This window comes from Aspergillus mulundensis, assembly GCF_003369625.1.
Source record: "Aspergillus mulundensis strain DSM 5745 chromosome Unknown scaffold_4, whole genome shotgun sequence".
Taxonomy (NCBI): Eukaryota; Fungi; Ascomycota; class Eurotiomycetes; order Eurotiales; family Aspergillaceae; genus Aspergillus; species Aspergillus mulundensis.
The window spans coordinates 2527218-2545367 of record NW_020797892.1 but is presented as its reverse complement, the minus strand read 5'-3'; the positions used below and the strand labels follow the sequence as shown (position 1 = coordinate 2545367).

The window sequence follows — 18150 nt, the reverse complement described above, 5'->3', positions numbered from 1 at the left end:
CGTAACATGTACATTAGACAGTTATCAACATGCTGGCGTTCTTATACCACGTCAAAAGCGGATTCTCGCCGCTCCTGGTCTCTGTGTCTTCAACGTACGCCCAGCGTCGGATGAAATCTTCGTGGCTCGCTACTTGTGTGAGCTTCCCGGTGACAGCTCGGTAGATGTCCTCGATGACATTGAAGTCTGTGGGAAAAAAGATATCGAAATAACCTTGGTGGACCTGTAGGATGTAAGCTGGTTGCACGCTCCTTTAGGGCCATGGTCACTTACAAAAGGAGTGGTGACTGGTACTGTCCTCCTCTTGTACCGTGTTTGTACCACCGGCGCATTGATCCCCAGAACCGCGTCCGGAAGGCTGCTGAAGTCACTGGCCAAGAGTCGGTGGCCAGGGAAGTAATTGTCGAGTATGTCGAAGAATTGCATCAGTCGAGTAGGAATGTACTCAGGAATTGTGTAAGGCTTCTGGAAGGGTAGAGCTCCACGGACTTGCCGTGTAAGCCGCGGTCCCAACGGACTAGGGAATTCGCGCCGAGCTGCGGCTTGACGAACACGCAGGAATCGGGAAGCCACAGGGTCCAGCTTGGGAGTCCAAAACTCGTGAAATTCGCCATCTCCATCGATCAACACCCCGCCCTGTTGCGGCATCTCTGTCTTAGTGTCGTAGCGAATGGCATCATGAGCGAAGTTGTCAAACACCTCGAGCGCAAGAAAAAAGCAGGGCGAGTGCACATAGGTGTCCCACTCGAAGATGGATTTGTTGATAATCTCCACATGGTCCAGATGGCCGGCAGCATAGAGCGAGTCGGTCAAGTTCTTCATCTGAAGCCCAGCCAGCGCCGGGGAGATTTCAATAATGCGGAACTTGGTTCGTTGGTAGACCTCGTAGTCTGTGTCGCGTATGAAATCGAGGATATTGATCATGAGGGTTCCATTTCCTGCACCCATTTCGTATATGATAAGATCGTGGTAGGGGTACAGCGTCAGTTTGTAATTCGACACTAGATAGCGGGCAATGGTCTCCCCATAGTAAGGCCGAAACAGCTCGGTCGGTGTATGCCACAACTGACGGGCCTCGTCCGGACTTTTCTCATCCAGTATATCCTCGAATTCTGTGTAGCGCTCCCCTAGCATCCGGTGGAAAGCTGGCCCGTCCTCGATATCATTAAAATTAAATGGCTCCCCAGGGCTAAAGATGGTCGCGTGCTTGGAGAAATAGCCGTAATGCGGGTTATACAAACTATCTGATAATGAGAAAACAATACTGTCAGCAAACATGCACATGTTGCGCAACGGATCCGAAGGCTCACCATCGATAAATTCTCTCGTCAACATCTGTACCTGGCGTGGCCGGTCTTGCCGATGCCGCAATTGCTTCGCCGTCATTAACGGGTATGTCTTCAATTCCTCATCTATATTCTTCGGATAATCGCCGCGCTTTGTCCAATTCAAGCCATCGTCGGTACACTTGCGCTTGGCCGCCGCCCGACGCGTGAGGAACGGCCGGCACTGTTGTTGAGACCGAGATAGGCGAAATGTGTGCGACGAAGGTGATGAACGAACGGATTGACACGCTGGGTGACGAAACAGCTGTCGAAACAGCTGATTCAGGACCGGAGAGTCCATAGCAGGACGGTCTTTAGCTGGGGAGATGAGGGTAAAAGCGTGGAGGAGGAAGCTGGATAGTGAGGAGCGGAATCTCGATCGATTGCGGGCGGACGTTGGCAGGTGGCCCGAGCTTTTCTCCTTCGACGTAGCTCCAGCTTCAACTCCAACGACTTTACTTTTATCTTGCCGTCACTGCTTCAAATGGGCCTTTTTCTTTGCCCATACGTCTAAAGATGCCTGATAACTCACATGTGTATATTGGCTCCGCCTTTGTGGCGGGAGTTGTCCTCTCGATAGCTTTCAAGCATCTATTCTACCCCGAGATCGAGGAGCGCATCAGAGAATACCGAGCACGCCGATCACAGTCTTTGGAATCAGCTCAAGGCACATTACCAGAGTCCCTGGCTGCGAGGCATGGGCCTCCCGCTATCGTTGATGGAATTGAGGGTTGTATAGGGAATACTCCTCTCCTTCGAATCAAGTCATTGTCCGAGGCCACCGGGTGTGAAATCCTAGCGAAGGCTGAAGTACGTCATCGTCCATGTGTCTATCATATGTTGGATTCTCTAACACAAAACCTAGTTCCTGAATGGAGCTGGCCAGAGCTCAAAAGACCGAGTAGCGCTGAGCATGATTGAGATAGTACGTGACATATAACTATTGCCTGATGACACTAACATCCACAGGCTGAAGAGAAAGGATTGATGACTCCGCATTCGGGAGATACGATCTACGAAGGGACATCTGGGTCGACGGGGATTTCATTGGCCACATTGGCCAGGGCGAAGGGCTACCTTGCGCATATGTACGTGCCTCTTCAACACCAACCGAGCCTAATTAACCCTGTACCAGCTGTATGCCATCAGACCAGGCCATCGAGAAGTCAAATCTGCTCCTGAAGCTGGGCGCAGTAGTCGATCGCGTGCCCCCAGCACCTATAGTTGAGAAGGACAACTTTGTTAACCGGGCGCGAGCACTTGCTCAAGCCCATACCCATTCAACAGCACCCGAGTCATCAGCAGGTACACCGTCCCAACGTGGTAGGGGATACTTTGCAGACCAATTTGAGAACGAGGCAAACTGGCGAGCCCACTACAATGGCACCGGCCCGGAGATCTACGCCCAGTGCAATGGAACCCTAGACGCCTTCGTCGCGGGCGCTGGGACTGGAGGCACAATTTCCGGCGTGGCCCTGTTTCTCAAGCCAAAGATCCCCAACTTGACCGTGGTAGTAGCCGATCCTCAGGGTAGCGGATTGTATAACCGAGTGCGTTACGGGGTCATGTTTGACACGAAGGAGAAGGAAGGAACCCGCCGTCGGAGACAGGTTGATACTATCGTGGAGGGTATCGGAATCAACCGCGTCACGGCGAACTTCGAAGCGGGAAGGGAGCTCGTTGATGACGCTGTTAGAGTGACAGATGCACAGGCATTGGCGATGGCTAGATGGCTCGTTGAGAAGGACGGCATCTTTGCTGGGAGTAGCAGTGCTGTCAACTGTGAGTTCCAACCTGATACTAAACTATCCGCTTCACTCACATTCCAATAAGGTTTTGCCGCTGTCAAAACCGCCTTGAAACTGGGACCGGGTCACAGAATTGTCACCATGCTGTCCGATTCAGGCTCAAGGCATCTTTCAAGATTCTGGGCTAAGGCTGGGAATGTCGGCGGCGCCGTGGACACAAGATTGGAGGACGTTTTGAATGCGAAAGACGAACAGTAACCATCAGGTTACTGCCCTGCATACTTTGAATAATATCCCAGCAGAACCTTTGCACTGGTCTTTGAAAACCGAGGTCCGTCAGTTATCGGTATTTTCAAGCGTTGTACCAAGCATAAGGTCCGTATGCCTGCGCTGCTTCATACCTGCGCGGCCATGGAAAGATTACTAATTAAAATATAGGTAGTGCTAAAAGTACTGGAATATAAGTCCGTTGCCTTGCTGTCACGCCTCTGCAGGCTACGCTCAAATTACTCTGCTGGACTGAGTGACCGTGTAGCCTGTGAGACGTCGTCGCCCGCCCAAATTTGCAACAGTTTGAACTCAATCTCCGGAAGCAAGCGCCCCGGGAACTCAACACGAATATCAGGCCAAGTCAGCTCTGGTTGGTCTTTGAGATTCTCCAATTTCTCGAGTTCAGCGTTTGACCAGGGTCCGGATAATTGAGGAGGATTCGCCTTACGCTGATTCCAATGAACATGGTGCCACGCTTGGATATTCGTGGGTTTCTTTTGCGGGAAGTGGTCTGAGATTTCCTTCCATTTCAGCCCTTGAACTTGTCGCAACTGGATGATTAGTCTGGCTTCCTGCGGCCCTAGGACTGTCCTAGCGCGTTTGTGACCTGTTGGCGTTGATTCGTGGTTCGTCTCTTGACCCGCGTTTGACTCGGGTTCTTTTGGTGTATTTGTTGGACGAACAATAACTTCAGAGGCAGGTGCAGAGGCTGTGCCAGTGGGAGTGGCGTCAGGCGCCCGCCCAGTAGCGCTGTTATCGGTGACTGTGGCTAGCTGCCTTCTGAGTTCTACCAAGTCATGTTCGTTGTCTGCAGGATCCGCCATCACGGCCTTCATATGCATGACATAATCTTGTTTAGAAAAGGTCCTTTTGCAGAAGGTGCAGGTCTTCTGCGCACCGCTTGCCGAGAAAGGGCCTTTGCGCTTCTCCCGAATGTAGAGTGATCTCTTTGGCATGGGCGAGGGCTCGTAGTCCTCCTGTAATGGATCGTCGGATTCGCTTCCATCTGGAGCATCGGCGAATGACCAGTCCCAAGCGAGAACAGGGCTAGAATGGTTCATTTTTCGCTTTTTCGGACTGTCTTTTTGCTTGCTTTTCTTCTTGATCACATCCGTGTTCCGCCTCGTTGTCCATGGTAAAGCCCAAAGGGAGCCTGCTCCGGGTGGAGACTGCGAACGTATTGCCTTATTGACAGGTTTTGCTTTTGGTCTAGATCGGCTAAGCAGAGTCGGAGTTGCAAACTTCGCACCGATTTCAGGAACACGCCAAATCGGTTCCACAGTCTCATCGAGACTCTTAGTACGCGTGGTCGGAGATTGGTGGAAAGCGTGGTTGTGAGGAATTGCTTTTTCGTTGCGAGTCTCGCCCGTGACGGTTTTACCAACTTTCCGGGTGCCCTGGGCGTGCAGTGATAGCGCCGAATCCATCAGAGAATCCACACTTAACCTGTCGCCTTCAGCCTCCGACGTAGCGCCCTCTTCGTCACCCTGCTCCTCCCGATCCGAACCACCTTCCTTGATTCCGTCCAATCTCTTCTGGGGGTATGGTCGCATGTGTGATAGTATGGAGACCGCCCTGCGGCCGGGATGGTCCTGGTTCAGGACGCGGTCGCCTTGCCCTTCCAGGACACTATCGTCTGCACCCCACGCGTCAGGCTCATGGGCAAGGCGTGCTTGTTCGCCCTCATTTGCCTCTGCTGTCGAGGCCTGTGACTCCGCATCCGACATCCAGTTCTCGGAACCACTGCCTTCCCGGTCGAGTGCGTCAATGTGCCCATTGTTTACCGTGATTTTCCCTGTCTGTAGGTCGATCTCGTCACCGACGTCTGTAAAGTCCCGACCGTACTTTTCGAAAATACCCTCGAAGATGGATTTCAGGCGCAGGTCGTTCTGGGCACGTGCTTCTTGTAAATCGACCTCGCTTGGCTCGTATTCATTCCCTGACACTGGCGACACGGATGTGCGTTTTCGCTTCAACGGTGCCTCCATAGTTCTGCGCAATTAGGGTTCGTCGGCGCTTCAACGGGAAAGCATAGAGGAAAGAGTATCGCGCGGCCGAAGGAGGGTTTATACGCGATGCAGCACGGTAAACGCGACAAATGTAGGGAATAGAGTCATGTAGCGATACTGGATGCTAAATTAGAAAAACCAGCGGAACAATGTTGAGGGTTGCCACTGCGACGAACAATATCTGGACAAGAGCTGAAGCCTCGGCCAAAGATGCAAAACTTCTATCGGAAGAATGAACACAAGAATAGCAATGGGCTAGCCCACATTGTAGAGCTCTCTATTCATCCCGGCTTCGAGAGGATTTTGATAGTCTCGAATGGATTGTGAATGCTGGAAGCAAAGGCGGACCAAAAAACATTCCCAGCGGACCGCCGCATGACGTTCCCCGACCTCCCCCAAGCCCGCATCAACTGCTTCACCTTGACCTCCCTTTCACCTCCCACCACCAGAATGCGCATAGATACTCTGTCAACGCTCTTCACTCAAGATGCATTGCCAGAAGTGTCGCACCCCATTGAAACTGGACGGCTCGCTTGAGGCGCTTAATCCAGCAGCCTTTGACTTGCTTATCGGTACCTGCATCCCCACCTCCTAAGGAAACAATCGCAGACTAACCAAACGACACAAACAATATCAGGCTCTACAGGTAAAACCGTACAAGACCACCCATCCAGCTCGTCTAGTCTATCCTACCCGCAAGAGCGCCGGGAGCTCTACGACCGCGTTTCGAAGAATGCATCGTCCCCAGTTTATCGGAGGTCAATCCCGGCGCCCCGGCAGGTTGGAGGCAGTTCGACTACGCCGTCACGACTCGGGCGAGGAGATAGTGGCAATATGTCCTTTGTTATGCTCACAGAGTCCCAACTCGGCCCACCGCATGCCACCCCTGGAGTAAATGGCGATGGCGCGTCGTCGAGGAGCAAACGTGCATCCGGCGTACAAAGCGATGATCCGGGCGCGGATAATGGGTCATTTGCTGACCAGGTCGAGCGGACGAGTCGATTGTTTGATATTATCTCGGCTCGCTCTGACATTGATCATCCGATATGTACGGAATGCACGGATATGCTGGTGGAAGGGCTACAACAGCGGCTTGTGGAAGCGACGAAAGAGCGCGACGCATACATCACATTTCTACGGAACCTAAACTCGTCGGTCCCGACGCAGGAGGAGCTAGAAGCCGCTGAAAAGTCCCTCAAAGAGACGCTGGAGGCCGAGGAGGCGGCATATGCGGAGCTGGTCGCGTTGGAAAAGGAGAAAGTTGACCTGGATGAGGAGATTGCGCAGCTAGAAGAGGAGTCTCGCCAACTAGATTACGAAGAGGAGAAGTTCTGGCGCGATCGGAATGCGTTCTCGTTGGTGCTTGCCGATTTCCAGAACGAGCGGGATGCGTTGAATATGAAATTCAACCACGACTCTCGCCAACTGGAACGGTTACAGCGAACCAACGTTTACAACGATGCCTTCTGTATCGGTCACGACGGCTATTTTGGAACAATCAACAGCCTCCGTCTCGGCCGGCTGGCTAATCCCTCGGTCGAATGGCCTGAAATCAACGCTGCCTGGGGCCAGACGGCGCTGCTGCTGGCTATCATAGCCGAGAAACTAAACTTTCAGTTTCACGGGTACCGTATACGGCCGATGGGATCGATGTCCAAAATCGACAAGATCGAGTATCCGCGACCGTCACCGGCGCAATCGACCGTCGACGGGGCCAATAACGCCAACCTATCAGCGGCCCCCAAAATCACCAGCCTGGACCTATTCTCTTCAGGAGACCTGCCGCTTCATATTCCATGGCTTCACCGCCGATTCGATGCAGGAATGGTGGCCTTTCTAGACTGTGTACGCCAACTAGGAGAACTTGTGGAGAAAGCACCCGTACGCCCAACCCGCCGAGACCAGCCTCGAGACCAGCCTGGAGCCGTCGTACCCGGGATGAAACTGCCATACGCTATCAAACGAGACAAGATTGGCGACGCCAGTATCAAGTTAGGCTTCAATCAGAACGACGAGACCTGGACGCGTGCTTGCAAGTATACCTTGACGTGTTGCAAATTCCTGCTGGCCCATGCTAGCAACGTTGCTGGCGCACGCTCGACCAACTCAGCCGCCATGGCAGCTGCAGCCGTTGCCGAGCAAGCGAGACTTGCCACCAGTCCTTCCAAGAAATAGAGCTAGTTAGCTACCTGGAGCTTCATGTCGCAGATGTCATCTCACAGAATGCCACCTCATGCCTCCCGCTTTTGGCATCCGGCATGATGCTTAGGCCCTCTGGGGCCCTTTGGATCGTACTTTGCGCCTCTCTGATCCCCGACCAATGAAGTACTTGTTTAGACGGCGGGTGGGCTGTCTGGGCATCTTCTGTCCAACCTCAGCTCGCAAGTACTACCATCTGAACCGCGTTTGCATATTCCTAAGCCGGCATTGAAATTGGATTGTCATGGGTTAGCTGCACAGAGCGCCCCTTGCCTGTGGAACCGCAGATAATCAACAGTACGCGCTAGCCGAGGACCTATGACGAGGGGTGATTTTCGTTTTTCTCCGACCCGCCAGGGCGGTGTTTATACTGTTTGGTGTCTATAATATCCGAGGGCCTTGCATTAACGGTGAATGGTATAGACTGAGGGATGATCCAATTTTGCTACGGGGTACAATTTCGAATCCGAATAGAAGACCATGCAGTATGTCAGCATCACAGGTCCAGGCCCGGTCGTCTGGTTCTCCTTGTTGGCTTGGCCGGACTTGATGAACAAAGATGACAACCGGCGGCGGGAGATCATCATTTAGGCTGTCTCAGACCGAACAGCTCGACGGCTGGAAGGCAAACAGCAAGAGACAAAGGGATCGGTCTGATGCAGTGGCTGCTGCGGCTTGCCCGGGCCAGGGCCAGCTTCCGTCCTTCACCCCTGATACCGCGCGACCTCCGAATTCGCCCCCGGGGGATGGCTGGCGAGGGCTTATCACCCCACGCTTGGTGGCTTACTGCCTACCTGCTTGCCGCACAACGTCTATTGTCCGGGGTCGCAGAAAAAGGAAGCAAAAGGGGCGGATTTCAGGTCCTGCTTCCTGAAGGATGGAGTGGACCTGGATGAGAACAAAGAAACAACAAAGAAGGAAGCTAAAGAATGCACCCACAGTGGAGCTCCCTGCGGCTCATTGCTTTGCCTGCGAAATAACCAGTTTAGTACTCTGGCACGGAAGGCGGATTTACGTCCCGGCCTGAAAGTCCAGACTTTACTCCGCATGTCCTCAACAAATCCAGATCCTTGATCCTGTCCGTTCCTTTCCAAGCAATATTGGTGTTGATCGTATCATCCATGATCCTACACGTCAGCCAGGATCCCCCTTAGACTCCCTTTGTTCGGCCCGCTCCCGGGTTACCCGCGAGCATCCATCTTTCGTCTCTTTAGCCCATTCCTTCGTATCTCGTACTCTTGGCCAATTAGTCCGCAATGAGACCTGCTACACTGGCTGGCGGTGGGATAGAGAGGGCACCTCAACCTGCGAATTGCTGGATGCATCGAGGCTAGCCATCCCCGCGAATGACAGTCGCGAACGCGTGGTGTCAAGATCAGCCCCGGTGAGCCTTGAGTGTCGCGAGTCAGTCAGGCTGGGCTGCCAGTGTCCGTCCGCAGTCAGCAGTCAGCAAGCATGGCATTGGCAGGCCCTGGCCCCAGTGCAACATTCCTCTGACTCCGTGATTCCAATGCGAAACAAGGTTGGCCTTTTGCGGTCTGCCATGCATCGACTCGTTGGTCAGGCCCGGGCCAGGTACCTAACTACTCCATAAGAGTGCGTCAATAATATAAGTGACTTGCTGCTTTCGTACTTTCGTACTTTTGTCTCTGGCATCGTTTCCCGAACCTGTTCCATTCTTGATGGGCGCGAAGCATGTCTTAGGTTTGGAGTACAGGGTACCTTATCCATGCAGGCTATTTTGCAGGGGCCAGAGGTACCAGTGACATGTCAGGCCGGAGGACGTTGGATCATGAGACCTTGGCGCATCACAAAGTGTCCCGATCTGGCCTCCGCCGACGTCAGGGAGAGACAAGTTAAGACTTTGATCGTTTGACTACGAAGGATCACCTGCACCCGAGTCAGACTCTAATCAAGATGATCGCCCTGTCTGACAGCCTGCCGCCACCGCGATCGTCCACCCTCCCATCCAACACCGACTTCTAGAACGGCAGGATTTCAAATATTCATTCCACAGATCAGGGTGTTGACCGTTCTAGTCTCAGACTTGCTCGACTGTAGTCGTCTCCTGCTCCGTCGTCTCAGCAGAACATTAGTCCATGGTAGGCTGAGGCTAAGACTTGGCCAAAGTTAGAGGCACATACATCCCTCCACACATCCATTCCATCATCCATCCCTTGCGCCGCATCAAGGGACTCTGTCCATTCATCGTTCTGATTAACTGTTCATCGATGAGGGACCCACTGCTGAGGCTTGTACGTGCACTAGATACATTAGGTCTATTGAAAGTTGATACATAAACTGCCGGAGCTCCAAATGATGTATGTAGTTCCACCCGGCTGTTCCAGTTCCCGCCCAGGTTGGCAGCCAGTTCCACCCTTAGGGCACGTTGACGTCTCCAGTCTGGAAATCCGGAGTGGGTTCTCTGTCGTTTGGTCTAGCCCAGTAAGATCGATTATGGGTTAGGTAGGGAACCGTAGGTTAGCTTTACAATTTAGATGCTGCTGTCCGGGGAAGCGAGTCTAGATTCTGGGTACGGAGTACCGAGTCGATGCATGGATTCGTGCGAGTCTCCATGTTCGACTAGCCGCTGCTACCGAGGCTGGATATGGTACTCCATCCAGAGTACTCCGTAGGTCGATACTCTTCGGGGTACTCCGTGGTGTGTAGTTAATCGGAGACCGTGTCCGTCGTTCGATCAGAGCCTGATTGTTCGATCTTTCGCATCGAAGTAGATACGAACTGCCCCGTAGATAGATCCCAACCTGATTATTTCTCGAATGTCAATATTTCCATGATGTCCGTACCATATTCCACGATGAATATCATCTAGCACGCTTTCAGCGCGTCTAGCACAAGATAACAACGCCTATACCTCATCCCTACCCTTGCCTACGCCCGCATCTCAGGGTCGATCGGCGGGAAGCAAGCCGGTTGGCGTATAGCAAAATTGGGCATGTGCTACCCAAGATGATTTTCTATGTATGTACTATGTATGTACAATCGTACATACAGCAGAGGTAGTCCATCCAGTACCTTGGTCCGGATGCAGGCGGTATATCCGAGCGGGTATTGGCCGCGGAGAGTGGAAAAGGGATCCAGCGACGTGGCGCCCGCGCGATGAAGCGATGAAGTCGTTTATTATTATTTTTCAGTCGGGATCGAATTAATATCTGTGCCGTTCTATATCCATCCCATGCCATTAGCAGCGGGTCATGCTAATGCTAGGCTGCTGGTCAGAGGTCTGTCATCGCGGGCCGAGGTTTCCTATCAATTATTGATAATGCCATGCGAGTCGACAGGGTCAACTCCATAGATAATCTGATTCCGATCGGACTTAATATCACGGCAGTTATAGGTACCTTGGAACAGCTAATATCGTAAACGATCGGTTGGCGCCACTGAGCTCAGGCCTCTTGCCTTCACTTCGTCAACCTCGCGGAACTGTCAGCCTCTTCCGCCAGGTCGCCGTTGGCGTTGATGAAACGGGTTGGGGAAAAACGCAAATTTTAATTAGGTTGCGAGATTGATGAGGCTGTGGAGACGCGGATGGATTGGGATTGGCATCGACAGTTGACAGTGACACACTGACAGGCATGATGGGCCTGGGAGCCGCAGGAACAGACAGCAGCGTAACCACAAGTCCACAACCTCTCGGAGTCGGAACGTCGGGTGAAGGAAGCGATAAAGTACGGCCTTTCAGGCGCTCACTAAGATCTCGTCCGATCCCTGCAATAGCGCGGCGCTGTCAGACCAGAGGGCAAAAAGCAACGAGGGCGCTCGCCCAAGATTGGAAGAAAAAGCAAAGAGTTTGTGGACACTAAGCTTGGGATGGTAGGCATATGATGCACCTGCAGAAGATGGCGCATGCACTGACCGGACGTACCTCTGCTACCCTTGCCTTTGCGCCAGAGCATCTTTCCAGCTGCCCTCTGAGAACTCGGGGCAACAGTTCTCGTCTTCCGGCACGTCCCTGCTCATTGTCAGCTCATAGCGTCGATATTAAGATCATTGTTCCAACAATAAGAAGTACGACAACAGTACACACGGGCCCCTTCCCCGGGGGCCATGATTGGGCCGGGGAAGCATGGGTGTCAGAGAGGGCCAGCAGCAGGTCGCCCCAAGAGGCAGCGCTAGGTCCACTGCTGGGAGCGCGTACTTTGGGCGCTTGGGGTGTCAGACTTTGGGGGGCGCCCCCCGGCCCACCTGCAGAAAGTACTGGGCTTGGTCCTGAACAACACCCGACCCGACTCTCGCGATCGAAAAAGAAAATGGATGCATGCATACCTGCTATTATTATTATTATTACTATGATTATGATGCCTCTCTAAGTACCTGACCACTATTAACTGGACACTCGCCCATTGCCTACCAAACAATAATCCCGATCAGCGAGCGACTCTACTCTTCTCTGCTGTTTCCCGCTGTTTCCACCTCCTCCTCTGGCCTTGAGCGATTATTATCTGCTGCTCTGACCACCTCACGCCTGGACTCTCCCTCCATCGCTTCTTCTCTGACAAGTGACCGCAGAAGGGCTCTTGTTTCTTCCCCCCTGCTCTTTCAAACTCTCTTCTGCCACCTCTTCCCACGTCTCTTTTCCCGTCCCCCCACCTTCGTACTTTCGCACCTCCATCCCCAATCGACCCGCCTCTTTACTTACTACAACCCTTCATCAATCGACCTCGCTGTGCATGCTATGAGCAGCCCACCATCGCCCGTCTGATTGCAGTATTTGTCGTTCATGATGGAAGGTTCCTTTCCTCCTTCAAGCTTGTCAACTCCCACGCCTGCTTCCTCCTCATCACCTGCCACGCCCTCTGGCCAAACCCCATTCACGCCTCGCAGGTCCGAGGACTGGAACAAGTACCGCCCTTTCATCGAGCAGTACTACCGCAATGATCAGCTCAAGCTCAAGGATGTCCAGATGAACATGTTGCGGCACCACAATTTCAAAGCATCGTCTGTCCTCCTTCCTTGGTCTCCTGCCCCTCTTCTCTGCATCCGGTTTGGGTTGTTTGCTACCTCAAACTATACCCGTATTGCTTTTTACTCGCATCCTTTTCATCCTTTGAATGCAGTCAGACAGTCAGATCACATCTAACACTCGGCAGGGAGAAACAATATAAAGACCGCCTGCATTCCTGGAATGTCCGCAAGAATATCAAGAACAAGGAGGTCAAAATCATGTATCGCAAGCAGCAGAAAAGGGCCGCCATAGGCAAGCAGACAGTTTTCCGAGTGGCTGGTCAGAAAGTCGATTCAAAACGCATTGCGCGTTTCGTCCGCAGGTACGGACCGAATTTCGACAGCGAGTCTCGCTCTGCTGGAGCCTCTCGAGACGGCGAAGAGAGCCCCGAGCCATGTATGTTTCCACGAGCTGTTCCTTCTGGTATAGAAATTGACCTTTGAACAGCGACTCCTTCAGATATGAGTTATTATACTCCCGAGCCAGACGAACGGCCTACTTCGCTGTCGCTGTCTCCTCATCCAGAGAACCCTCCACATTCCTGTGAGACGCCCGGTTCCAAGGCTTCTGGCACAAAGGCCGCTGTTAATCAGAAGAAACACTTAGATGATTCCTTAAATACTATTACCGACTTCGGAGAGGACGATGACGCGACCCTCCCTCCCGGATTGAAGAAGGAGTACGAGAAGTTCACTAAAGATGGCAACCTCAAACCCATTCCACCGATAGCCAGTGATCCACACGGTGCATACACTATGTACAATCAGTACATTTTGGCGCTCGGCGCACAGCTCGAAAAGGATACAGAAGGATGGCGGAAACCTAGTGACGACCAAACACAATCGACGTTTTGAGTCTAGGACTGTTAACGATCAGGGATGCTGTTAAACAGTCTTAGAAAGCCGCAATCATGAATTCTATCTGCCTCAATGGTAGACAGACGGACCAGAAACTGATACTGTTGCCTCATTTTCTTGCTTCTAGGCCAAGTGGTCTACTATTGCTCTGTAATGTACCATTTCTCTTCAAGGAGGGTCTGCTCGGCACATTTATTCGCTCTCCCCCATTTCTTCACAATGTGTTGGTTATAGAGCACGCATGGGCTTGAATGTATTTTGAGTTAACCAGAGGGCAAAAAGATGATGCGATGACAGCATCAAGGCTGGAGACAAATGATTTCCACCAACTTGATTCGGATGATACCTTATGTCTAATCGCGATTATAGAATTTCCCTCTACCAGTCCAGGTCAGTCTCTGGTCCAAGAGACCCTGGACCGAGGGATCCTCGCAGCACGGTAGATTACCAGACGCCATCATACACTGCTTCTTTTCCTACGTGCACACGTCAAGTCTGCCTCGTCGGGCATCGAACTAGCGGACCCAATGGTCTAGGTCCTATGATCGACCCCCGAGAACCAAGATTGGTGGCCCATATGCCTGAGCCCTTCAAGCCCCAAGGAACGATCGACCCACTGGGTCGGGCCTGTTTTGCTCCTTCCTCAGCATCCACTGGACGGAGACCGAATCCCGGTGCAAATTACAGCATATCGCTACATACTTCTGCGAGGCAAGCTGCAATGAGGGATTTGAGGCGAGATCAGATCGCAGCCACAGCCTTGTCGGTCTCCATGGCTGGCGAGCCGGTGACAACGCCCATCAGGACTTTATTCCCGGCCTTGACGATGAACGAGTTGTATAGACCTACTCTTACACCTGAACATCCTGGCAGTTTGGCAAATTGGCGATAGTATACAAGTTCGACTTCCGATCATCGCACCAAATTAGGTAATATGGCGGTCATTCATCGGATCTCAAGCACGGACCAAAGCTGGACGATCGACTTTAAGCCTAGGGCTTACCAAAGATCTAACTTTCGCAAAAGTCCTTGAATCAGAAAACACAAATCATGCTCGCCATCAATAAGTCCAACCTCCGTTCTTTGAAAGCTGCGTCTTGCAACAACCAAACAAGCACTGGGCAGCCATGAAACAACTGGAGGAATCATACCACACGCCTGCACGAATCTAGGCCTATGTTACGCAATGCAGCCGCGGCAAACAAACACCGGGGGTAACCCGGATCTTGGGACCCAGACATCCAATGCAGGTTGCTCCGCCTTCTCTGGACGGTCGCACAAAGGTGCACACGACAAATACCGACGTAGCTTTTCCGCGAACCAGGGGAACACGGAACGCCAACGCCAAACCAGCATGCGGGGAAACCCCGTCTACCGGAGAACAGGGGAGGGTTAGGTTTGAGTGATTCCAAATCGAGTGCACAGAAGGGTTGGGTATGAAACCCCCACGAATCGGAAGGCAACCCATTCGTGAATAGGATCCAGGCACGAAGGAGAAACTTGGAAGTTGAATGGGATTATCGAAACCTAAGTTTAAGGTTCATAACCTATCTTAAGTGGTGCTAGGGTCAATAGTGACGGGGAAGGATCTGGACATGAGTCGTGATTGCGGATCGTCTCGATAGTGCCTTGAAGCGGTATGCCCGATTTCAATCTTGAAATCTTGAGAAGATCTGTCGGATCATCAGATGCCAGATGTCAACGGAGTAGAGTACGGGGCGCACTACAGTTGTATATCCATCTTGGTAACTCCGTAGTCCGACCCGCTGTCGCACTTCCCCATACTCCTGTTCAGTACAACCAACAGCCGAGATAGATACACCAATGTCCTTTTCGATGCCAATCAAGTAGTTCCGTTAGTATCCCAGAGAGCCGAAACTGTCCAACTGACTCGCGTCCATGTACGACTGTAACCTCCGTTGGCTCCTTACTTGACTTCTTCCTCCTCGCCGTGCTACTGGCTTGGGTTTTGTGCTGACTACCCGTATTGCGATCCCAACCGGCCTTGATGATCAGTGCGACAGTGCACCGCTCCTCCATTATCGGCTGAAAGGGTCGAGGTCTACGGAGTATCTGGTCTTAGTCTAGCTTCGATTCCAACTGCCGATGCAGGTGCGAGGGTCGGGGTGCTGGGAACTGGGATGGATGCAGGATGATGTAACGAGTGGCACTTGCCACCGTTGGAGATACAAGAGCGTCTGCACCTGACAGCTTCAGGAAATAGATTACTCTGTGGACGTGGACGGAGGTCTCGGGTTTCAGAATTAAGATTCATGTGGTCGTGGTTGTGGTTGCGGTTTTGGCAAGAACGTGACTTTTGCCTTGGACTCTCCAGCTTCTCCGACTCTTGAGTCTTGACAAGAATGTCTTTGTCTGTCCCGTCAAAACGGTAGACCTATCCACTAACCCACGTGTCCCGTGAAGAACCCAACAATCAGTCCATACTCCATCGCTTTGGCATCTCGGAAATATATTTGCGGACGGTTTCTGATGCCAATGGTCTGACTTCTTCTGTCAGCGACTGGCAGGACAACCCATGCCCATCAACAGGGCTGTGTTTCAGTGTGATTGATCCCTCAGTAGGCCATGCCTTACTCAGGGTCCTATTAATAGGGGTTGGTGCAGTGGCTTACAGGCTTGGTGTTCTACTGACAATCTTTATCGCTTTAGATAGACTAACGACAGCTATTTTCTCCATTTTTTCGCTGTTGATATTATTCACGTTACGGGCGGGCGCGGCTCAGCCTGTCATGGCTTCGGACTCCGCACTGAGTCCAGTCAGTGCCCACAGTTGGATGAGTCCACACGGGATCCGGGACCGACCCGTCTGTCACGGTTCACACCAAAGTTCCAACAAACATTCAACAGCGGAGTCGATGGTTGGCTAGACGGATGAGGCTATCAGTCAAGGTCTGCATAATGCCCACGGCCAGCCAACGAGCAAGACGGCTTGTGATGAGCCTGAAAGCCTCTGTTTCGGGTTAGGAAGTAAGAGAGCCTCCCGCTGTCAGTGGTCGGTGACAGCCTCCTGCAATATGGCTTAGTCCTTGCTAGCGCAGTTAGTGACGCGACGGCCGACATCGCGACAGGCTCAGCTCATTTTGGCCCTCATCTCCAAGCTCAGCCTGCCAGGGCCAGGTCTGACAGGAGTCCAGCCACAACCCAAAGCTCGCAGCGGGTTTCCCGTCCCCTCAACTTTCTTTTAAGAGTCTGATCTGCGGCCGCCCGCGCTGTCGCTGACGCTTCGTCTTTTTCTGACCTGACGTTGTTCTGTGGGCTACGTTTACTTTTTCGCTTCGTGCATTCGTGCTCTCGACCGCGACCACGTCTATCGCACTTCCGGCGATATGCTGCGAAATCTTGCCAGACTTGTCCCTCTGGCAGTTCTCCTGCCACTGGCTAGAGCGGAAGGGACGGTGCAGGATCTCTGGAACTCCCCACAGTATCCCGATTACACCACCAACTACACAGCCGGTACGACAATCGAGATCAGCTGGCAACATGCCCTTGCTACACAGTTTCAGTTCTTTTGCGAATCCTGCGATATCACGAATGTGGACTTGTGGGTGACGGGGAGCAGTTATACTCGTAAGCTTGAGGGTATGTCTTCTCTCTTTTGTTCATGTTAAGAAGCTCTGCTAACACAGCGAATCCAGCTGGGGTGAATGTCAACGAGTCAACAAGTTACGAATGGACGATTAATCTGGACGACGCGGATGTCGAGGCCTCAACGGAGTGGACATTCCGCTTCCTTCCTGCCGACGTCTCATGGGGCGATAATCAGGAGGAAATCTCCTCTGCCAAATTCAATCTCCTGCCCAAATCCGACAGCAGCTCATCCTCAACTACCACCTCTACCTCAACGTCGACTACTTCCACTTCTACCGCAGCATCGACCTCCACCTCTACCTCAACGACAACAACCACGTCCCCCACGGCCGACCCAACGTCCACAACCCCCGAAAATGCCACCGATAGCGACGGCACCACGTCAGAGTCAAACTCAAATAATGATGGTCTTTCCACAGGTGCCAAAGCCGGCATCGGTGTCGGCGTCAGCGCGGGCTTTATCATCCTCGCCGCTCTGGCCTTCCTCCTCTGGCGGCGCATCAGAGCCTTACCGAATACCAAAGCAACTGGGCCTGAGGGCGCCAATGGGGGATACAGCCAGGCTCATCAAGGGTACTTTGCTGACCCAGCGATGGCCAAGAGTATGCATGCAGCCCCGCCTGCTACGGTTGTCCCAATGTCTGAGTTGGCGGGAGACCATGCGGGAGAGATGGATGCTGGTGTTGACTCTCAACGGCCGCCTGTTGAGTTGGATGCGAGTGGACTTTATTCGCATCATGGACGGTAGTTGCTACCTAATATCTATGCGAGCTGACCAACCCAAGAAATAATAATCTGCAATGACGACGGTGCGATTGACGATATCAATCTCGATACGGACAATTCAACCGTCTTATGCGACATGTGCACGATATATCATTCCGCCTATTCCTCTTTCTGTTTATTCGCATTTATTGCATGGGTACGGGGACACATGTGTATGTCTATTCTTGTTCAGTCTGGTGTTATGTTGATATCCAAGCCTGCATCCATGTATATTTGATTACACTGCTTTTTCCTCTCTACCTACGGGGTATAGACAATATATAATACACGAACTTATAGAACTTATGCATTGGTTTCCCTCCCACAATCCCACACGGATTTGTTTTCCAGTTGAGCAGAGGGGTATGATCGACCAGTCTTGCTCACGATTTCATGTCTTCC

General features: G+C 52.4%; 6 protein-coding genes across 6 annotated transcripts; 4 read left to right on the top strand and 2 right to left on the bottom strand.

Annotated features, from left to right (window-relative positions):
* Positions 1–13: 13 nt before the first annotated feature.
* On the bottom strand, positions 14–1335 carry DSM5745_05245 (class I SAM-dependent methyltransferase; the record flags this gene model as incomplete). The annotated part of the gene is made up of 2 exons (XM_026747261.1): positions 14–223; positions 274–1335. 2 exons carry the CDS (start codon positions 1333–1335, stop codon positions 14–16), a joined length of 1272 nt encoding a protein of 423 aa, XP_026604741.1.
* A 506-nt stretch (positions 1336–1841) lies between these two features.
* DSM5745_05244 (putative cysteine synthase) lies at positions 1842–3331 on the top strand (the record flags this gene model as incomplete). The annotated part of the gene is made up of 5 exons (XM_026747260.1): positions 1842–2135; positions 2191–2250; positions 2295–2413; positions 2461–3107; positions 3159–3331. The coding sequence occupies 5 exons, from the start codon at positions 1842–1844 to the stop codon at positions 3329–3331; spliced, it is 1293 nt and encodes a 430-aa protein (XP_026604740.1).
* Positions 3332–3579: 248 nt separating this feature from the next.
* On the bottom strand, positions 3580–5331 carry DSM5745_05243 (Myb-like DNA-binding domain protein; the record flags this gene model as incomplete). The annotated part of the gene is made up of 1 exon (XM_026747259.1): positions 3580–5331. One exon carries the CDS (start codon positions 5329–5331, stop codon positions 3580–3582), a length of 1752 nt encoding a protein of 583 aa, XP_026604739.1.
* An 855-nt stretch (positions 5332–6186) lies between these two features.
* DSM5745_05242 (beclin 1) lies at positions 6187–7527 on the top strand (the record flags this gene model as incomplete). The annotated part of the gene is made up of 1 exon (XM_026747258.1): positions 6187–7527. The coding sequence occupies one exon, from the start codon at positions 6187–6189 to the stop codon at positions 7525–7527; it is 1341 nt and encodes a 446-aa protein (XP_026604738.1).
* Positions 7528–12295: 4768 nt separating this feature from the next.
* DSM5745_05241 (Clr5 domain-containing protein) lies at positions 12296–13371 on the top strand (the record flags this gene model as incomplete). Its single annotated transcript, XM_026747257.1, has 3 exons — positions 12296–12510; positions 12663–12913; positions 12965–13371. 3 exons carry the CDS (start codon positions 12296–12298, stop codon positions 13369–13371), a joined length of 873 nt encoding a protein of 290 aa, XP_026604737.1.
* A 3350-nt stretch (positions 13372–16721) lies between these two features.
* Positions 16722–17731, top strand: DSM5745_05240 (uncharacterized protein; the record flags this gene model as incomplete). The annotated part of the gene is made up of 2 exons (XM_026747256.1): positions 16722–16974; positions 17031–17731. 2 exons carry the CDS (start codon positions 16722–16724, stop codon positions 17729–17731), a joined length of 954 nt encoding a protein of 317 aa, XP_026604736.1.
* Positions 17732–18150: the final 419 nt, after the last annotated feature.